Source organism: Sapajus apella, unplaced genomic scaffold (assembly GCF_009761245.1).
Source record: "Sapajus apella isolate SASKATOON/1434 unplaced genomic scaffold, GSC_monkey_1.0 scaffold4, whole genome shotgun sequence".
NCBI classification, from domain to species: Eukaryota; Metazoa; Chordata; class Mammalia; order Primates; family Cebidae; genus Sapajus; species Sapajus apella.
Window position 1 is genome coordinate 36,446,062 of NW_022436944.1, and position 22,917 is coordinate 36,468,978.

At 40.6% G+C, this 22,917-nt stretch overlaps 1 protein-coding gene across 3 annotated transcripts in view; it reads left to right on the top strand.

The window, feature by feature from the left end:
• Positions 1–22,917, top strand: part of BTD (biotinidase) — a 48,264-nt gene that overhangs the window by 15,540 nt on the left and 9,807 nt on the right. For all 3 annotated transcript variants that reach the window (XM_032259167.1, XM_032259165.1, XM_032259166.1), the window contains one exon: positions 21,953–22,217. In XM_032259167.1, the coding sequence (XP_032115058.1) occupies positions 21,953–22,217 (265 nt within the window). The remainder of the gene's footprint in view (positions 1–21,952; positions 22,218–22,917) is intronic.

Genomic DNA, 22,917 nt, shown 5'->3' on the forward strand with positions numbered 1-22,917 from the left:
TTGTCAGATTTAGAAAAAAACAGGACACCAAAATTCCCGTTGAATTTGAACTTTAGATGAACAATGCATAATTTTTTTTATTGTAAGTATGTTCCAACACACTTATTTGTCTGAAAGTTAAACTTAACTGGGCCACCTGTATTTTACGTGGAAAAATCCTGATTTTAGTCAACATGATAATGCATTGTACATTTTCCAGCCTTCCTTATAGCTAGGAGTGGTCACGTGTCCCACTGTGGGCCAAAGCAGTTTAAATGGAAATCACTGGGCAGGGCTTTTAGGAAAGTTGATGAAGCTGGCAAGTACCCTCTGACTCTTCCTCTGTACACTATGATAATCGGAGTTGTAGAAGTCATTTTGCAACCACAAGATGACTCTGAAAATGGAAAGCTACATGCCAAGAAGTGAGGCCCAGAAAGAGAAGGATCCTGGCACTTGCCTTTATCAAGTTTTGTTATCAGATTTTTATTCATAAGAAAAAATGCCTTCTTTTGCTGTATTCTCACACCCATTGAGTAGCATTAGGATTACTTTTTACTTTATAGTTAGGAAGAATTCTTCTAGAAACTATTTGGGCCTGTTTTGAGAGTAGAGAATGGGAGGGAATGGTTGTTTGATAACTGTGTATTCTGTGATTGTTGACTTGGTTTCATTTTTTCTTTTATCTGAAGTTTTGGTAAAAATATATTTTTCAATCCCAGCTACTCTGGAGGCTGACGCACGATATTGCTTGAACCCAGGAGGCAAATGTTGCAGTAAGCTGAGATCGCGTCACTTCACTCCAGCCTGGGTGATGGAGTGAGACTCTGTCTCAAAAAAAAAAAAAAAGAAAAGAAAGAAAAAGAATAGATACATATATTTATATATTTATTTATATATATTTTTATAGATTAATATATACTTATTTTATATATAAATATATAATATTTATGTATAAAAATATATATTTATGTATATAGTATATGTACTTTTTTCCTATGAAATTACTCATACAAATTTTCAAGCTTATCAATATAGAATTGACTGAGGTGATTATTCTGTATTCTTAAAATTTCTTCTGCATTTATAGATTTCTCTTTATTATTGCTTATTTTGTATGTTTCACTTTTTTTTCTTAATTAGGTTAGCTGATCATTTGCCTTTATCTTTTTATTTCCTCCAAAGAACAACTCCTTGAACATACTTATTTATTCTATCATTTTTCTGCTTTCTAATTTAATTTCCACTCTTATGTTTATTTCCTTCCTTTTGCTTTCTGGAGCATGCCACTACTCTTTCCCTCACTCTTACCACCTTTTATTAGTTTTACAATTTCTACATTGACAGAGTTAATAACATTTGCACTGTGTTCTATAAACATAATCCTCATGTTTATTTTATATTCAAGGCTCTTGCCAGTTTTTCCATTCATGTCTTAATTGGCAGAAGTTTACCGTCTATTCATTTTTTCAAGGCAGGCCGATGAGGCGAACGAGAATAATATTTCCTGAGTTCTTACGTTTTCAAACCTATTATCTGTTTTGTTTTTTTTTTTTTACTTCAATCATAGGTTGGCATAATATGTAATTTCTGGCTTTTATTTTCTTTTCCAGAAGGATTCTATAGGCCTTTACTGGCCTTGGTGTTACTATAGTAAAGTCTGAGGACAGCCTGATTTTTTTGCCCTTAATAAATGCCCTTGATCGTTTTATTTGGCTTCCCAAATGATTCTTACTGTATCTCTGAAGATCAAGAATTTTACTAGGTTATCTGCTGGTGTTGACATTCCGTTTTTTTTTTTCTTTAATTTTGCTATATCTTTTCAATCTATAAATTAAAATATGCCTTTATTTCTGGTGAGTTTTCTTCAGTTACATCTTTAAATATTTTTTCTGCTCCATTATGTGTATTTCTGTATAAAAATACACATAATGTATTGTTGTATAAAAATTTTTATACGTTTTGTATTGTTATATAAACAACATTTTGTATTGTATAACATTTTATATTGTTGTATAAAAATCTACCCTATTCGGGCATGGTGGCTAACGCCTGTAATCCCAGCACTTTGGGAGGCTGAGGCGGGCAGATCACCTGAGGTCAGGAGTTCAACACCTGCCTGAACAACATAGAGAAACCCCATCTCTACTAAAAATACAAAATTAGCTGGGTTTGGTGGCTCATTCCTGTAATGCTAGCTACTTGGGAGGCTGAGGCAGGAGAATCGCGTGAACCTGGGAGGCGGAGATTGCAGTGAGCTGAGATCTTGCCATTGCACTCCAGCCTGGGCAACAAGGGCAAAATTCTGTCTCAAAACAACAACAGCAGCAACAAAAATTTGCCTTACCACTTATTTAGCAGCTTAAAACAAGACCCATTTATTATCTCAAAGTTTCTATGTGTCAGGAATCTGAGCATAGTTTCACTGCATCCTCTGCTTAACATCTCACAAGGCTACAGTGAAGTTGTCAGCTGGCCTCATGGTCTCATCTGAGGCTGAGTTCTCTTCCAAGTTTAACTGGTTGTTGAAAGAATGAATTTCCTTGCAGTTGTAGAATTCATGGTGGCTTGCTTGTTCAAGGTCAGCAGGGGAGAGTGTGTCTGAACTCTTGGAGCACCCCAGTTCTTTTTTTAAAGGCCTGTTTAAGTCAGACCCACCAGGATAATCTCTTTTGATTAACTAGATTAACTGGCTTGGGATTTTAATTACATATGTGAAAGCCTTTCACCTTTGTCATATTCTATTGGCTAGAAACAAAGCCCAATTTCCACCTGCACTAAAGAAAAGTTGATTATACAAGGAGTCACGTTAGGGTGTGTTCACCACATATTGTATTTCTTTTTTCTTTTATGTATTTTCCAATTATGCATATGATGGATCTCATTCACCTGTCTGTCATTTTCTGTGGACTCCTTTTCAATTCTGTATTTCCATTCATGTTGCTTATTTATTTACAGCATCATCTGATTTCTTTTTTTTTTTTTTTTTTTTTTTTTTTGAGACTGAGTCTCGCTCTGTCACACAGGCTGGAGCGCAGTGGCGAGATCTTGGCTCACTGCAACCTCAGCCTCCCAGGTTCAAGGCATTCTCCTGCCTCACCCTCCCAAGTAGCTGGGACTGCAGACATGCACCACCATGCCTGGCTAGTTTTTGTATTTTTAGTAGAGACGGGGTTTCAGGATGTTGGCCAGGCTGGTCTTGAACCTCTGACTTCAGATGATCCACCTACTTAAGCATCCCAAAGTGCTGGGATTACAGGCGTGAGACACTGTGCCCAGCCCATCTGATTTCTTTTGCTGCTTCTATCTTTGCTGTAATTTTTTGACAGTTTAATTTTTTCTTCTGCTTCTTTCCTGAGCCCTGGCAGATATATTTCATCTGTCTCCTGGATTTCTATTCCCCACTCCCTTCTCCCTTCTTCCCTCTTCTCCCCCTCCCCTTCTCTCCTTCCCTTCCTTTTCCTCCTCTTCTTCCCTTTTTCCCTTTCATCTTTTAATTCTCTTGTCTTGGTCTATTTTGTGCTTTTATTTAATATAAGCAATTTTTGTTTCACTCATGGCAGTATGTTTTGTCACAGTTTTTATTTACATTGTGACAATTTTCTGGGGAATAATCTTTGTTTTCTTATAGTATCTTTCAAAAGATCTTGAGCTTTTTATTTATTCATTTTTGAGTGATGAGTTTTTCCTCTACTGTTTGTTTGTAGGAGGTTTACGGGGGAACAAGGGCATTCTGGTTCACAATTATTTTTCTTAGCACATTGAAGATTTTGATTTCTTCTATTGTTACTTTTGAAAAGTCTGCTGTTGTTCAAATCGCCATATCTTTGAAGGTAATCTCGATTCCCTCTAGTTGCTTCTAAGATTTTTTTTCTTCTTAAAATATTTGATGGGCCGGGCGCGGTGGCTCATGCCTGTAAACCTAGCACTTTGGGAGGCCGAGGCGGGTGGATCACGAGGTCAAGAGATCGAGACCATCCTGGTCAACACGGTGAAACCCCGTCTCTACTAAAACTACAAAAAATCAGCTGGGCCTGGTGGCGCATGCCTGTAATCCCAGCTACTCAGGAGGCTGAGGCAGGAGAATTGCCTGAACCCAGGAGGCGGAGGTTGCGGTGAGCCGAGATCGCGCCATTGCACTCCAGCCTGGGTAACAAGAGCAAAGCTCCGTCTCAAAAAAAAAAAAAAAAAATTTGATGTCCTGGTTTCTTTATGTTGTATGTAGATTTCTTTCTGGTTGTCCTGAATCTATTGATTTCTGTATTTCATTGATAAAATTATCACCTATTATACCTTCAAACATGTGTTATGTGTTATAAGTCATTTTATGTATTTTCTCTCTCTTCCTCTTTTTTTGTAAGTCAAAGTCTTGCTTTGTCACCCAGGCTGGAGCACAGTGGCATAATCATAGCCCACTGCAGCCTTAAACTCCTGGGCTCAAGCAGTCCTACCACCTCAGCCTCTTGAGATGCTGGGACCAAAGGTGCATACCACCATGCCCAGCTAATACTTTTTTACTTTTTGTAGAGAGTATATTGCCCAGGCTGGTCTTGAACTCTTGGCCTCAAGCGATCCTCTCATCTTGACCTCCAAAGTGTTGGAATTACAGGCATGAGCCATTGTACCCAGCTTGTGTTTTCTGCTTCTGAAATTCCAGATAGAAATACGGAACATCATGTATCTATGACATAATAGAACATCATGTGTGTCTTCCATGTCTCATCCTCTTCTTTCCCTTTTGTCATCTCTGTGGTACATTCTAAACAAATTTTTTAACAATCCTAACTTCCATGCCACAAAATCTCTCCATTTGATTTTATTTGACAACTTTTTTTTTTTTGACACAGTCTTGCTCTATCACCCAGGCTAAAGTATAGTGGCACAATCTCAGCTCACTGTAACCTCTGCCTCATAAGCTTAAGCAATCCCACCACCTTAGCCTCCCAAGTAGCTGGGACTATAGGCACACATCACCACACACAACTAATTTTTTTATTTTTTGTAGAGATGGGGTTTCACCATGTTGCCCATGCTGGTCTCAAACTCGTGGGCTCAAGTGATCCTGCTGCCTTGGCCTCCCAAAGTGCTGGGAGTATAGGCGTGAGCCGTCACTCCCAGCCAACAGTATCTTGTTGGCTCATGCCTATACTCCCAGCAAACAGTGTCTTGTTCTCTTACCTGGTTTAGATTCCTCTGGGTATAATTTGCACTATTAGAAGTTTTGGGGGCCTGATTTTGCTGTATTCTTTAACTTACTTGCATGATATTTGGTTCCTCGTGTGTTTTGTAATTTTGAATTGTGAGTTCTTCTTCCTTTGTTCTTCAACCCAGGACACTGAGTCTTCAGGAAGAGAGCATGAGGATAGGCTTTTCCAGGCATGTTAGGACTGTTAACATCTCAGAATCACTTTGTGCTCATCTCCTGGCATATAGTTACCTGGGTCATGTATGCTGTCAGATTTTGAATTATGAACCCACATAAGGGAAAACCTTTGATTATGTTGGTTATGACTTTCAAGGACTAGCATTTTTCCCCTGTTCAGAGCACAAAATGAGGTATACAAGTTTCTATGTCAGATAGTTACTTTGGCCGGCAGGCAGGTATTTGTTTGTTTTTGCCCATCCTTTCAATAAAGGAATCATTCCATAAGGTTTCTAGCTGTATGCACAGATCTCACTCCAACCTCAACATCTTATCTTTCTGTCCTTCATGGTCATTAAAATCTGAGCCCCTTGGATGTCAAGACTGGGACAAGTTCCAGTACCACTTCACCACTCCAGTTTTCAGTTACTTGTTTTTAGTATGTAAATGCTTTTTTAAAAAGAAGTTTTAGGCTCACAGTAAAATTGAGCAGAAAGTACAGAAAGTTTCCATATACTCCCTGTCCCAATACATGCATAGCCTTCCCTATTATCAATATCCTGGACTAGAATGGTATATTTGTTATGATCAATGAACCTACAGTGACACATTATTATTACATAAAGTCCATAGTTTGCTTTAGGATTCACCTCTTTCTCTCTTAACCCTTGGCAACCACTGATCATTTTACCATCTCTGCAATTTTGCTTTTTTCACCACTGGAAATGTTATATATTGGAATCATACAATTCGTAGCCTTTTCAGATGCTTTCTTTCCTTTATAATATACATCTAAGGTTCCTCTGTATCTTTTCATGGCTTGATAGCTCATTTTTTTTAGCACTGAATAATATTCTGTTGTCTGAATGTACCATATTTTATTAATCCATTCACCTGTTGAAGAACATCTTCGTTGCTTCCAAGTTTTGGTAACTATGAATAAAACTGCTATAAACATCCATGTGTAGGTTTTTGTGGGGACATAAGTTTTCTACTTCTTTGGGTAAATGCGAAGAATGTGATTGCTGAATCATATGATAAGGGTATGTTTCGCTTTGTAAGAAAATGCCAAGCTGTCTTCCAAAGGGGCTGTTCCATTTTGTATTCCCATCAGCAGTGAATCAGACTTCCTGTTGCTCTACATTCTCAGCAGCATTTCGTCTTTAAAAAATTGTTTTTGTTTTTTCCTTCTACCAAACTAAGCATTTAGTCTTGTCAGTGTTTTGGATTTTGGCTATTCTAATAAGTGAATAGTGTATCTAATTTTTTTAATTTGCAATACTCTGATGACCTATGATGGTGAGCACCTTTTCATAAGTTTATTTGCCATTTGTATATCTTCCTTGGTGAGATGTCTGCTCAGATCTTTTGCCTATTTTTTAATCCGTTTGTTTACTTTCTTATGTTGAGTTTTCAGAGTTCTTTGTTATTTTGGTTAACATTCCTTTATCAGATAAATCTTTTGCAACTATTTTCTCTCAGTCTGTAGCTTGTCTTCTTCTTTTCTTGACAGTTTCATTTGTAGAACAGAAGTTTTACATTTAGTGAAGTTCAGTGTAACAATTCTTTTTTGCCAAAACCAGAGTCATCTAGATATTCTGCTACGTTATCTTCTAAGAGTTTTATAGTTTTGCACTTTACATTTAGATCTATGATCAGTTTTGACTTACTTCTTATGAAGCATATAGGATTTTATTTAGATTTATTTTTTACATGTGGGTGTCCAGTTGTTCCAGCACCATTTGTTGAAAAGACTATCTTTGGTCCATTGCATTGCCTTTGCTCCTTTGTCAAAGATGAGTTAACTATAGCCTGGTGTGCAGTGGTGCACACTTGTAGTCCCAGCTACTCAGTAGAGTTTCATAGTTTTCTTTAGGAGGCTGAGGTGGGAGGATTGCTTGAGCCTAGGAATTTGAGTCCAGCCTAGGCAACATAGTGAGACCTCATCTGTAAAATAAATAAACAAGACCAGTTGACTGTATTTATGTGGGTTTATTTCTGGATTGTCTTTTTTGTTGTTGTTGTTATTTCTGGATTGTCTATTCTGTTCTATTTATCTATTTGTCTATTCTTTGGCCAATTGGTAAAATACCGTATTGTCTTGAAGTTGGTAGTATGAGTGTTCTGACTTTGTTCTTCTTCAATACTGTGTTGGCTGATCTTGGTCTTTTACCTCTCCATGTACAACTTATTTTTATGCATTTATTTAGAGACAGGTCTCACTTTGTCACCCAGGCTGGAATGCAGTGGCGTGATCATACCTCACTGGAACCTTGAACTCCTGGGATCAGGTGATCCCTCTTCAGTCTCCTGAATAGCCAGGACTGCAGGCACATACCACCTTGTTCAGCTAACTTAAATTTTTTGTTTTTAATTTTGTACAGAGAGGTCTATTTTGCCTAGGCTTGTGGTCTCAAACTCCTGTCCTCAAATGATCCTCCTACCTCGGCCTCTTAAAGTGCTGAGTTTACAGGCATGAGCCACTGCTCCACATACAGTTTAGAATCAGTTTGTTGATACCTACAAAATAACTTGTTGGGACTTCGACTGGGATTTTGTTGAATCTATAGATCAAGCTGTAGGCAAAAACTAACATCTTAAATATTGAGTCTCTGCATTTACTTAGTGCTGCTTTGATTTATTTCAACAGAGTTTTGTAGTTTTCTTCACACAGATCTTATACGTTTTTAAAAGATTTATACCTAAATATTTCATATGTAGGGTACAAATATAAATAGTATTATGTTTTAAATTTAAAACCCTACCATTCTTCACTGATATATGAGAAATAAATTGATGTTTGCATATGAACCTTGCATCCTACAACATTGGTGTAATAACTTATTTCCAGAGTGTTTTATTAATTCATTTTAATTTTCTACATAGATGACAAGTTCATCTGTGAACAAAGGCAGTTTTATTTCTTCTTTCCCAGTCTATGTATCTTTTCGTTGCTTTTTGCATTAGCTAGAACTTACAGTACGAAGTTGAAAAGCAGTGGTGAGAGGGGATATCATTACCTTGTTACCGATCTTAGTATAAAGCTTCTAGCTTCTCACCACTAACTATGATGTTAGCTGTAGGTGTTTTGGCCTTCACTCTTTTTCTGATTGTTGGTGTTTTAACTGAGCATTGTATGTGATTTTGTCCCATGATTTTGCCTGAAAATAGCTTATTTCTATGCTTTTGAAGGTGACTTTTGTAGGATGTTGATATGGTTTGGCCCTGTGTTCCCACCCAAATATCATGTTGTGATCCCGATTGTTGAAAGTGTGGCCTGGTGGGAGGTGATTGAATCATGGCTATGGTTTCTAAGTTTAGCACTGTGCCCCTGGAGTTGTCTCATGATAGTGTTCTCATGAGATCTGGTGGTTTAAAAGTGTGTAGCACTTCCCACTTAGCTTGGTTTGTCTCCTGCCGCCATGTGAAGATGTGCTTGCTTCCCCTTTGCCCTTCCACCATGATTGTCAGTTTCCTGAGGCCTCCCAGCCATGCTTCCTGTACAGCCTGTGGAACTGTGAGTCGATTAAACCTCTTTTCTTTGTAAATTACCCAGCCTCAGGTAGTCCTTCGTAGCAGTGTGAGAACTGATAATACAGATGCAGAATGTTAGGTTGGTACTTCTTTTCTCTCAACGCTTTAAGTATTTTACTTCACGGTCTTATTGCTTGCATGATTTCTGGGAAGTCGGGCATCTTTTTTATCTTTGCTCCTCTATAGATAAGATGCTTTTCCCTTCTGGCTTCTTTCAGGATGTTTTTCTTTACCTTTGCTTCTCCGCAATTTGAATATGATTTGCCTACCTGTGGATTTTTTTATTTTGTATTATTACTTTCTTTTGGCAGTTACCCTGCTTGGTGTTCTCTGAGCTTCCTCAGTCTGTGGTTTGGTGTCTAATATTAATCTGGGGAAATTCTCAGTCATTATTGCCTCAGATATTGCTTCTATTCTTTCTCTTTCTGGTATTCCCATTGTACATATTTATAACTTTTGTAGTTCCACTGTTTGTTTGTTTGTTTGTTTTCTTTTTTGCAGTCTTTTTTCTCTTTACTTTTCAGTCTTGGGCATTTCTCTTGTCATATTCTCAAGCTCAGGGACTTCTTCCTCAGCCAAGCCCAATCTGCTAATGAATGCGTTGAAGGCATTCTTCATTTCTGTTAGTGTTTTTTAATCTCAAGCATTTCTTTTTTGACTACTTCTTAGAATCAAAAATGCTTAATGCTTATCTTACCCATCTGTTCTTGCATGTTGTCTGGGTTTTGTTTTCTTTTTTTTTTTTTCCAGTAGAGCCTTTGGCATATTCATCATATTTATTTTAAATTGCTAGCCCGATAATTACAACATCCCTGCCATATGTGACTCTGGTTCTTCTGGGGTTTTTTGTTTGTTTGTTTGTTTTCAGACAAAGTCTCACTCTGATACCCAGGCTGGAGTGTAGTGGTGTGATATCAGCTCACTGCAACCTCTGCCTCCTGGATTCCAGCAATTCTTGTACCTCAGCCTCCCAAGTAGCTGAAACTACAGGCTTGTGCCACCATGCCCAGCCAATATTTGTATTTTAAGTAAAGACAGGGTTTCACCACGTTGGCCAGGCTGGTCTTGAACTCCTGGCCACAAGCTTTCTATCTACCTTGGCCTCCCGAAGTGCTGGGATTACAGACATGAGTCGCTGTGCCTGGCCTGTCTCTGGTTCTGATGTTTGTTCTGTTTTCAAATTCTATATTTTACCTTTTAGTATACCTTGTAATTTTTTGTTGAAAGTTGTACATGATGTTCTGAGTAAAGGAACTGCAGTAGAAACACATTTAATTGAAATGTGGTGAGAGGGAAAGTGTTTTATTGTCTTATAATTAGACCTCAGTCTTTAGGGAGCCTGGGCTTCTGGACTGTGAACTTTACAGGTGCTTCTTAGTCCCCTACCCGACTAAGGTGGGACAGAATGGGGCTAGAGTTGGGTATTTCCCTTCCCCCAGGTCAGTCAGGCTTTGATAAAACCCCAATAGGTTAGGCTCAGGTAAAAATAGTTTCTCTTGAGGGAGAGGCCTGCTAAAGAGCAGAATGCTTTGGTTACTTTCTCTCTTCCTCTGCCAGAAGCATGGGAGGATTTTTTTTTCCAGTCTTAATTGTGAGAACCTGGTAGAGCTCCTAGAGGTAAAACTCACAAAAGTGAGAGTACCTCCATCTAAGACTGAGCCTCTCTGGAGTTTTTGACTGACTCATCCACACTGAGCCTCCAGCAATTAATCAGTTACATTTTAGGTTTTCCTGCCCTAGTATTGGTTCCCATAGAGGTTCTGCTTGTGGGTTTGTGCTCTGGTAAGTTGTGACTCTCTGAATTCACTTGTTTCTCTAATACAGGGGCCATCAGTTTGCCCTGTGACCTCAACTCCCTGATATGTCTAGGAGGCGCTGCTGGTTTTCACCTTGTTTCGTGATCTACTTGTTAGGATGGCGTGGCAACTTCCAGGCTCCTTGCAGGCTGGACTGAAAACCTGAAGTCCGTCATTTATTGATTTTTTTTCCTTATGGTTTTCATTTATTAGAGAAACAGTGTAACATTTAAGAAGACATTTTAAATCCTCATAAAATAGCCTGCATGTTTTCATTTATTCACATTCATTTTCAATCTTTGTTTACATGCATACATTTTTAACTGAGCTACTATCACAGTAAATATATAAAATTTGTCATTAAGTGTTTGTTTACCACACCTTAAGCATATTTTGTTTTCAGAGTCTTCACAATTATCTTTTATATTTTAATATTCCACCTGACTGATTGATATTCATTTATTTTCCTAATTTTCTTCTATTGGATATTGTTTGTTTCCAGCTGTCATCTATTGGGATTCATTCTTCAGTTTCAGCTAGCCTTAACGTATTAAACATGAGGCATTTTATATCAGATTTTAACTTTTTTTTTTGGTAGAGATGAGGTCTCACTATGTTGCCCAGGCTGGAGTGCAGTCGTGCAATTATAGCTCTCTTCAGTCTTGAACTCCTGGGCTCAGGTGACCCTCCCACCTGAACCTCCCAAGTAGCTGGGACTATAGGTGTGTACCACCATGTTCTGCTAATGGTTTTTGAATTTTTTTAGGGAAGGGTCTCGCTATGTTTTCCAGGCTGGTCTTGAACTCCTAGCCTTAAGCAATCCTCCCACCTTGTCCTTCCCAAAGTGCTAGGATTACAGATGTGAGCCACCACACCCGGCCATATGAGATGTTTTTATTTCAACTTGTAGATGAAGAAATTTAAGTTTAGTTATGTTAAATATTATGAGATTATATAACAAGTAAGCATCAGAGCAGGATTTCAACTCAGATGTGTGGAAAATTATAAGTCCGTATTCTTTACCTCCACGTATGCCATTACTTCAACAAATATCTTTTTTCCTTCTTTTGAATGACTTTCTAAGGTAAAATCCCAGAAATTCACTGTTTGTGACTCATATGAGTTTTCAAACTTGTTTATACTAGGAAGACATTGCTATTCTTTATCTCTTTACCACTTTATCCCTTAATGTTTTTCCAAAATTAATATTTTGAGTAGTACCAGTTTTAATTTATTTTGTACGTAAGTTCAAAGCCTTCCAAAGTGTCTGTTTATGATTTATTTTCTTGTTAAAATCTGTTCTTTCTTCTTCGTTGCCTGTTTATAAGTGTTGTTTTGATGTTTATATTTTGCATGTAATTTTTAATTTGTCAATCTGTTTCTTCTTTTACTTTAACTGCTCCAAATTTTAGAAAGTTGTTTCAAGTATCTGATACCTAATTCTAATTTATGCTAGCTTTTCTAACCTTTGATATTCAGCTGCTGATTCTGAGTTTATTTTTGTGTATGGCCCAAGATGCTGCTATTCCTGCTGTTATTCAGTCATCCCAGTATCATATTCAGTCAACTTCCCCCTCCCCTACCACCACCACTATTTTGAATGTGGTTGCATTAAAAAGCATGTGGGCTTTTGGTCAGAATAGATTTGGGTAAAATCCTGGCTCTGTGTATCATCAGTCCTCTTCTACTTAAAGAGTATCTTCTTCCCAAAAGGAGCTAGAATATCCTCTAGTGCTGAGAAATGTTGCACCTACAACCATCTTGGAAGATGCTGAAATCTCTAGTACCTAACCTTGTACTCCCAACACCCTCAGGGAGCCCCAGCTCTGGAGGACTTAGACTTTCATGCCAGTAAAAGCTGTAGGAGAGAGGCCAGGCATGGTGACTCACAGCCATAATCCCAGCACTTTAGGCGGGAGGATTGCTTTAGGCCTGGAGTTCAAGACTAGCCTGAGCCACGTAGCAATACCCCATTTCTATGAAAAATTAAAAAATGAGTCAGACATGGAAGCATGCACCTGTAGTCCCAGCTACTTGGGAGGCTGTTGGAGAAGGATCACATGAGCCTAGAAGTTTGAGGCTGCTGTGAGCTATGATCATGCCACTGCACTCCAGCCTGGGTGACAGAGCAAGACCCTGTCTCAAAAAAAAAAGAAAAAACTAGGGGTAGGGGAGCCAGTCATATGTCCGCCCTACTAAGAGTCTAGATGGCACAGGGCAATGGCACTTGTGTTAGAAACAGAATACAGCTGTAGCTGACTTGGAACCCTCTGTCAGAGGAAAAAAGGCATGCACATAGTTACTCATTTGACCAAAGCAGAAGAAAACAAAAATGCCCAATGCCTTCAGGGACAGAGGCAAAAGTAGAGATACTAATCATTTCTCTACACATCTGCCATGCCATGGGGGAAGAAGACAGCGAAGTTGGTCAATAGATCTGGAAAGGCTACTGTCATTCTCGACTGAGCTCTGCCCTCTAACCAAACACCCTTGAGCAGCTGCGGCATGCTGGCTCACTTGCTTTCCTCTGTGCGTGGATCAAGAGCGCCTCCACATGTACTCAGGACTGTGGCATCAGGACCCATTTGCCTGCTTTGTGCTGTTTCTCTCTTGGTTATCTTTTTTTTTTTTTTTTTTAAGATAGGGTTTTGCAATCACAGCTCCCTGCAACCCCTGCCTCCCAGGCTCAAGCAGTCCTCCCAATTCAAGCCTCCCGAGTGACTGGGACTATAAGTGCATGCCACCATGTTCAGCTAATTATTTTTTATTTGTATTTATTTTTATTTTATTTTTTATTATTTTTTTGAGACAGTATTGCTCTGTCACCCAGGCTGGAGTGCAGTGGCCCAATCTCGGCTCACCGCAATCTCCGCTTCCCAGGTTCAAGCGAGTCTCTTGCTTCAACCTCCTAAGTAGCTGGGATTACAGATGCACACCACCGCGCCCAGCTAACTTTTATATATTTTTTTAGTAGAGATGGGGTTTCACCATGTTGGTCAGGCTGGTCTCAAACTCGTGATCTTGTGATCCACCCGCCTCAGGCTCCCGAAGTGCTGGGATTACAGGTATGAGCCACAGCACCCGGCCATGTCCAGCTAATTAAAAAAAAAAAAAAAAAAAAAAAAAAGACAGTGTTTCTCCATGTTGCCGAGGCTGGTTTCGAACTCCTGGGCTCAAGCGATCCTCCTGCCTCAGCCTACCAAAGTGTTTGGATTACAGACATGAGCCACCGTGCCTGGACTCTCTTGGTAATTTTGACTATGCCTCTCCCAAATATATATCTCTTGGCATCTGCACAGGAGAAGGTGGCATTTGGTATATTATTTCCAGCACTGTGGTTTACTTTAGCTTTTTAAATTGTTTCTTTCATAATTTCTAATATTATCTAGTGCCAGTGTTTCTAGCCTATCCTATTAAGGGTTATTCTTTTGTTTTGTTTTTTGAGACGGAGTTTTGCTCTTGTTGCCCAGGCTGCAGTGCAATGATGCAATTTGAGACAAAGTTTGGCTCTTGTCGCCCAGGCTGGAGAGCAGCGGCGCAATCTCGGTTCACTACAAACTTCACCTCCCAGGTTGAAGTGATTCTCCTGCTTCAGCCTCCTGAGTAGCTGGGTTACAGGCATCCACCACCATGCCACGCTAAATTTTTGTATTTTCAGTAGAGATGGGGTTTCACCAATTTGGACAGGCTGGTCTTGAACTCCTGACCTCAGGTGGCCCCCCAAAATGCTGTGGTTACAGGCGTGAGCCACCATACCCAGCCCCAAGGGTTACTATTTTGATTTGGGGAACAGGGTTCCTTGTCCCTATTATCTATCCCTTTATTCTCCACTCTCTGCATCCTGAGCATCTCCATCTGCATTTTTCACTCCTGAGTATCGGTGGAGATGAGCACAAGGGTAATGGGACTTGATATAGTGACATTGTGTCCACCATAGAATTAGAGAGGTTACATCCACCTTAGGCTTAGAGAGTCTGTATCCACCACAGGCTTAGAGAGGTTGTATCCATCATACAGTTATGTTGTATCCACCATACATCTAGAAATGTTGTGTCCACTATACAATCAGCAATGTTGTATCCATCATACGTTTAATAATCACAGAAAGCAATAGTTGCCCACATTTATGAGCACATCTTCCCTGAAAATTTGACATGTGGTTCTAGGATATCATATTTTCCATGTACTGGTTCTTTTTTTTCTGGATGTCAAGCCCTCAGGTCCTCAATTCTCTACAGGGTGGTTCTTTAAGGTAGTCCAAGAAGGAAATGGGGGAGAAATTTCCCAAAGCCTTTTTTTTTTTTTTTTTCTTTGAGTGGAGTTTTGCTCTTTTTGCCCAGGCTGGAGTGCAATGGCCTGATCTAAGCTCACCGTAACCTCCACCCAAAGGCTTTTAAAAGCAATTCCTTGCCGACACCCGTTGAAACTCATTTCAGAGAATTTGACGATGGTTTTTGAAAGCCATAACCATTCCAGAAGAACAGAGTAGCTAAAAGTGCCCCCACCATTCATCTGTCCTAGGACTGACTGACGGTGGAAAAGCCTTATGTGTGTGTATTTTCCTTGCTTCCTGGTCAAGGTCTCTAATCAATAGTTAAAGACTTTTTCACAATTCATTTTCGAACACCCAGGATTCCCCTTTCCTGCAAACTCAAATATGCATTCAAAAATAATCTGTTCCGTTTTTGCAGGATATGGTTGAAAGATTTTTCAGATTATCTAGTCTACCATATTGCCCCTGTTTTTGTGGTTTTTTTTTTTTTTTTGAGACGGAGTTTCACTCATGTTACCCAGGCTGGAGTGCAATGGCGCGATCTCGGCTCACCGCAACCTCCACCTCCTGGGTTCAGGCAATTCTCCTGCCTCAGCCTCCTGAGTAGCTGGGATTACAGGCACGCGCCACCATGCCCAGCTAATTTTTTGTAGTTTAGTAGAGACGGGGTTTCACCATGTTGACCAGGATGGTCTCAATCTCTTGACCTCGTGATCCACCCGCCTCGGCCTCCCAAAGTGCTGGGATTACAGGCGTGAGCCACCGCGCCCGGCCTTGTTTTTGTTTTTTTAATCAGGAACTTAATTTAAACGAAAACCAATAACAACCTAGTTCTTCAGTTGTAACCCTGTCATGGCTAAGATAAGCACTGAGTCCTTAATTAACCTGGATCCAATTATTTAGGGGAGATTTTTCCCTCTAGTGTCAGGAAGAGGTATCTAGTGTGATACTTTCTTTGCTGCTTATTTTCACTTAATATGGTAGAAACACTTTGAAATCTGCCAAAATTCCATCATTCCATCAGTGCCTCAAGAGAGACACTTGAAAAATGAAGATGATGTTTCTGACTCATAACTTCCTTTGACATAAGGGAAAGATAGGAGTCAGAGAATACATTCCTTTATTTTCTAGTCAAGTGGTTCTCTTAAGTATGAATCAGACCAGGAGCATCAGCATCACCTGGGAATTTGCCATAAAATGCAGATTCTCAGAGCCAATTCCATACCTACTCAACCAAAACTTCCAGGCATGGGGTCCAGAGATCTGTGTGTTCAAGCCCTCAGGTGACTCTGATGGCATGCTTACATTTGAGACCCTCTGCTCTGGTCTGATCACCCAGAATCTCCCTTGGGAGAGCTACCTTGCAATTTCTGCTTATTCCCCTGCAGCTGTATTGAAGACTCCGCAGTGATCTCTCAAAGCCTCACCACTAAATTGCCCTGGCTCTTTAACATGCACTAGGCAGGCTGGACCAGAAGCCAGGAGACCTGGCTTCCAGTCTCATTCTCATCACTAACCAGTCCTGGAGTTTTCCCTCACCATGAAAATAGAATTTTTACTGTCTGCTTTCTTTGCTTTGTGTGGCAGGACGATAAAAATAATGGATATTAAAATGGTTTACATTGCATGTAAAAAGCAATGTGGCATTGATATAAAATTTTATCCCTGTAGATCCCTTAATTCAAACAGATTTCCCCTTGCAGATGCTGTGTATCACAGTGGGGATGGGCAGCATCACTTTTTACATCCACTCATATTCTAAGAAATTGCAACAAATTCGAACTTGTGAATATAAAAGATGCCATCGTGGGAGTGTGGTGAATAAAAAACAGCTTTCGTGAAACTCAAATCTTGAAAATCAAATGCTTTCTGGGTCTTCTTTAACTGTAAAAGAGATAGATGAAGTATTAGAAATGAAAAAGGAGAAGGAAAGGAGGGGAAAAGCCATCCATTTACTGCTTAAGAATAGCTCTTCTATTGAGACACCGGAGGTCACATGCGTAGCCACTTGGGTTAATGATACTCAGTTTGTCCACAGAGTGGCAGTAGCAACTGTCTGAGAATCAGTCTCAGCTGGGGTTCCTTCTGTCTATAGAAAGTGAAAGACAGACTGTTATTCAAATTCCACATGCAAAAAAAGCCTTCTTATGTTAAATACCTGGGCATTTCAGGAAGAAGTTTTATTAGACTTAAATTGTGAAGGCAGTTTCTCATTTGAGGAAAAGAGAGCTATAACATGTTTCTGTTAAAATGTCAAGATCCTTTGATTGCACAGTTTCCTAGGATAAATTATTCTAGCCACTGGAGCAGAAACTGGCTAATCAAAGGCACAGCGCACAGTTACACTTCTGTATATCATTCTCTTTTTTGAAAATAATAGCTGGAATTTTTTAAAAATGAAATTAAAATTTACCACCCCAACTCAGAGGCCATATTAGCGTGATAACTTCATGGTTGCTGGTGAGTTCAGGCTTAAATCATCAGCTGCCGCGCACAAGTGTTTGCACTTGACCTTTCCAAGTGAGACATCAAATGTCTTGGTAGTGGCTGGGTTTGAGCAAAGCTGCCCACACTGGAACCTTCGTAGAGCTTCTTGTTCCAGGCAGAGACCAGTCCCGGAGAAGCTCATGACCAGCACACTCAGATGCCACAACCAGATAACAAGAGGCAGCTAGAAGACTTTCTGGGAAATAAAAGATCATTTTTGTGATTTCTTTCAATTCAGATCATGTAAATTAGGTGGAGAGAGACATTATGTCCCCTGTTTATGTAAAAGGATTTAGACAAGGAAATCTCGAATTCATGAAAATAGTTTAAAAACTGTTGGAACTTCCGAGTGTTTTTCTTGGCATTCTGTCACTATGCATAGAAACATATGCTATGCTGATTCCTAATGATTTAGCGGGTTAGGCTTTGTTCCACAGGATGTGACATCTCCTCTGCCAACTTTTCCTGCCTCCTTTCCCAGTCATAAGACTCCTGTTCTCCCAGACAAGTAAAGAATGACAAGATCTCTTATTAGAAAGATCTTCTATGTATCTTTTAAAGATTTTTTTAATGTATATACCCGCCTCTGAAATTATCTTACTAAGAATGCCTTAATAATAATCATTTTATTGCAAGAGGCACTATTGTAATAGCATGGCTAGGAAGTAAACACAGCTAATTATTAAGATGAATCATTTAGCAAGGTGAGGAAAAATCCCTTGTGTGTAAAAATATCTAGTGATTGACATGTTACCAAATTTACACAAAATAGATTTCCATGTAATTGAGACTGATTTTTCCTCTTAGATGCACAAAGAACCTTCCTGATCAGGACTGGTGTTGGGGGAATGTTTTTCTTAGGAAACAAGAAGCAGGGCTTCTGTAGGGCCGTGCGAGATCAGAATGCTTGCTTAAAGAAGCCTGTCTGCGTCTCTCCCCACCTGCCCAGCGTTTGCTGTCTCATGACGCTTCCTATTGGCTAATTGTAAGGACTTTGACTTCTACACTGAATGAGCTGGGAAGTCACTGGAAGAGTTTGAAAGGTGTGTCTTGGTAGACTTAGGCTTTCTCTGGGTCTCCTCTTATGAGTCCAGAATGGAAGAGGATGAGGACAAATGCAGGGGGATATTAGGAGGCCACTGGGCAGGTTCCTGTCATTTATCTCTCTGTGATTCTCTTTGCCGCCACGTGACTTCCTCCTGAACCTCCTTCAGGCCTCTGTTCAAACATCACCCTCTCATCGAGGCCTTCCCTGACCGCACTGCTTAGAATTGTCCCCCTCACCCCACCTTACCACCTTCACTGCCTCATTTCTCCTTTGCACTTATCACCATCTGACATGGTTATCCAGAGCACGAGCCCCACGAGGAAGGATCTATCTTGTCCACTGTTGGACCCTGACACCTACCTCTAAGGCTGGCCCACAGTTGGGCATTGCATGGCTGTCTGAAGCCAGCACCCTCCTGGTTCTGCTGTTTGCTGGAAGTGGGGTTTAGGACACCTCACGAGCCAAGACCCTTATCTCAGAGGGCAGAGTGTGCCCTTCCGGGGCCTGCACATGGCTGCCTCAACTATGCGTTCACACTGGGCCCTTCCTGCAGTTTACTCTCTTATGTCAGGTGCCCTTCAAGGCAAGCAAGTACACTGTCACCTTGTTACACCTCTAGTTACCATTTTCTTTGGTCCAGGTCCTGACCAGCTCTAAAGATGGGTCAGCTGCTGTATTCCAAGAACCCTATGACTTCCAGAGCCCCTTGTTCGCAGGGAGCCCCGCACCCCCATCATCCTGTGCATAGCCTCACGGGCCAGCCCCTGGTAGCTACTGGAAGGCATCGGGGGAGGCCTGGGCCCTGCCGGTCCTGCCTTTAGTCCTGCCACTTTATGACTGAGCAGCTCCTGATGCAGCCTGCCCAGCCCTTCCGTGTCCTTGCCTCAGACCCTGTTTACTCTTTCCTGAGAAGGTATGTGTGATGCCAAAGAGAGAAAAGCAGCCTTTGCTAATTTGGGTAAAATGTTTCTTTGGGAAGGGCAAATTGATGTACAGTTGTCCCTTAGTATCTATTGGGAACTAGTTCCAGGATCCCTGTCGATTCCAAAATCCTCAGATGCTCAAGTCCCTTATATCAAATGGTGTTGAATTTGCATATAACCTAACACTTCCTCCTCTGCACATTAAATCATCTTTAGATCCCTTGCACTACCTAATACAACCTAAATGCTATATAAATGTTATACTGTATTGTTTTTTAATTGTTATTATTTTTTGTTGTTGGGCTATTTTTATGCCCCCTCACTCCGCCCCCCCCCCCCAGTAATTTCAATCCAAAGTTGGCAAATCCATGGATGCAGAAACAATGGATACTGAGGGCCAGCTGACTAGACCTATTTTTATTATAATTACTCATTCTCTTCTACCTCATTAAGCTTCGTTCTTTCAAGCATAAATACCTGGTTGAATCTGCATAACCTCTTATTATCGACCTACCTTTGTTCACACACAAATGATTGCCACTTACAGCTCTCCTAGCAGGCTCCTTTTGTAAAATAAATTTTATTTTCTCAAGATAGAAAGAAATGTGATATCTTGCAGGTTCTACGGTTTCCTTGTTTTGCTGGATTGCAAGTCCTTTAGACTTAAATGTTCTGTACCCCCACATCGGTGGTACACAGCTGCCAGTTGAGAGAGAGATGTAGTGTGAATGCCACTCTTGTCCCCAAGCACTCCTGACTTGCCTCCACTGGAGACTGATTGATATGCTCCTCTCCTGCCTCAGTTTCCACACTTCTCAGTGAGACCTCTGCCTTATACTTCAGAAATATTGTCAGTATGACTTTAAAGATGAATGTTCACCCCCCAAACCACTTTCTGTTATCATTGTGAAACCAAAGATGGAATGGAAAAATGGATTTTTGTGACATTTTAAATTATTCCTTGCTTGTCTTTAGAGGCAAAATTCAGATAAGAAAGCTTATCAATTATACTTTTGTTTCTACTGGAAAACTCATGACTGCTCACTCAAAGGCTCCTTGTTCTTATCTTAAAACATTGTTTACAGTATCCCAGATGAATGGGAGCAAATCCTGGGGTTTGGTGTTTGGATGGTACATTTATTCCCTGGGGAAAGAAGTAACAGTTTGAGGTGGAGCAGAGTTGGGGTGGGAGAATACTTTGAATTCTGAGGAATATTTAATTTTGACAAGATGAGCATTCTTAGTGCTTAGTCTGTTGCTGGAAATAACTATGGTTTGTTTGACAAAAAAATAAAGAAATTTGTAGCCTAGGGAGTTTGGTTTTAAAATGCAAACACAGGAGTTCTGAGTTGAGACCTGGACAGGGTGTCATTTTCTTTTTAAAGGGCAGCAATATGATTCCTTGATTTGTCTTTGTTATCTTGACTTTTAATCCGGATTCCTGGGCAGTTGGTCAGCCCCAGGACATCTCCCCGGGCAGGTGGCCCGGCCTTGGCACACCACCCAGTAAATCTCTGCCCAAGAGGATGCTTCAGCTGGGAGGCCAGGCTGATTTTTTAAAGGCAGATTTGGACTATTTACTCTAAAACGCTCAGTAACACACAGTGTTTGGAAAGAACATTCCTATTCTGGGAAGAAGGAGAGACACACACAAGTGTCATTTATTTCTAGTCTTTTCTGGTAGAAGCTATGAAGCCGAGTTTACTCTCTGGAAATTTGTAGTTTGTCTTCTAGAAAATTGCATTTTATCACTGTGAAAGGATTTCCTTTCCAAATAGGTATGCTTTTGAGCAAGAGTTTTGGAGTCACAGAGACGGGGTTAAGAAAGTGATAATGTGCAATGGCAGGTCTCAAGTTCAAGGAGAAAAAAACATGCTTTTACTGGGAGACTTTGCTTGTCTATAGAAGAAAGTAGCTATTGGCATTTATGTAGAAGTCGGCCGTTTCTTGGCACCAAATAAATAATGTTGTGCTAAATAAAGGGAGAGTTATCCATAATATTTATTACTAACCAAAGAAACACAAGGAGAATCATAATCCATCAGATTTTGATGGCCAGGAAAGCCAAGCTGTGTTATTAGGATCATGACAATCGCAGCTGGTACGGGTGGCCGACCTGTGGCACGTTTGTGTGGATAGAGGGCAGAGGGTAGGGTGTGAAAGATACCACAGAGTTATGTCTGTGATATCACAGAGTTACTCTGGATGATTACTATTCCTTAAAATTTAAGTGCACAGCTAGAAAAGTGGGTAGTGACGCACTCCAGTCTTGCTGAACACTGGGCAAGAAAATCATGGCAAACGTTGAGTCTGTTTTGGAAGTGTTCTAAAACCAGACTATTAACACAGTAAGCCATTTTAAACGTGGCTTGCTACGTGTTTGGAGAGAAACACATACTCTTTTATTAGGAACATGAAACGAACTCTTTGAGCTGCAGTATCACTGCGGGTGAGTTTAATTGCTGGGATTAATAAATCACAGCTGCGGACGTTAAATTCTTGGCAGGATTCTTTATTCAGCTGTTTTCCTCTTGCCCCATTACATTCCAGATTTATGGTCTGCATTATGTCTGGAGCCAGAAGTAAGCTTGCTCTTTTCCTCTGTGGCTGTTACGTGGTTGCCCTGGGAGCTCACACCGGGGAGGAGTGCGTGGCCAAACATCACGAGGCTGAATCTTACGTGGCTGCCGTGTACGAGCATCCATCCATCTTGAGTCCCAACCCTCTGGCTCTCACCAGCCGCCAGCAGGCCTTAGAGCTCATGAACCAGAACCTTGACATCTATGAACAGCAAGTGATGACTGCAGCCCAAAAGGCAAGAAATGCCCATCAGAACCTGAGTTTCTCTTGTAGAACAGAGCAAATTGCTCTCTACTCCTTGATCGGTGGTTGGGTAATCCCAGACTTCCTACAACTCCTCTGAAAAATCATCTAGCTAGTTAACCTGAGCTGAATTAGTCACTTGGATTAGGAGTCTTACTCCTCAGAGGGTGGTCTGTGGACCAGCAGCATCAGCATCCCCTGGGAGTTTGTTAGAAATGTAAAATCTTGGGCGGCACCCTAGACCTGCTGAATCAGAATGTGCATTTCAGCAGGATCCCCAGGTGATGCTTCCGCACGGCAAGTATGACATGCCCTGGACTAGATCCCTGGTTCTCAAGGGTGGTTATACGTAAGAATCACCAGGCAAGTTGTAAACAAATATGGCTGCCTGGATCCCGGACAGTTTGTTGTAATTGGTCTGGATGGCGTGTGACCTGGGCATTGGGATTCTCTGAAGGTTCCCAGAGCAGTCTAATGTGCAGAAAACTTTGAAGATGCCTGGGCGTGATGACATCGCTGAGTCATTCAAAGCTTAACTGAAGTAGAAAGCATCTGTGAGACTGCCGTTTTGCTCACTTCAGACTGTTTGGGACCCATTTCCGGTCCCTGTACCAGACTCTGAACAGTCTGAGACCTTTGCCCAGACAGAATTGACCCAAAACTGACAAAGGGAAGGTCAGTGCTAGCCTTTG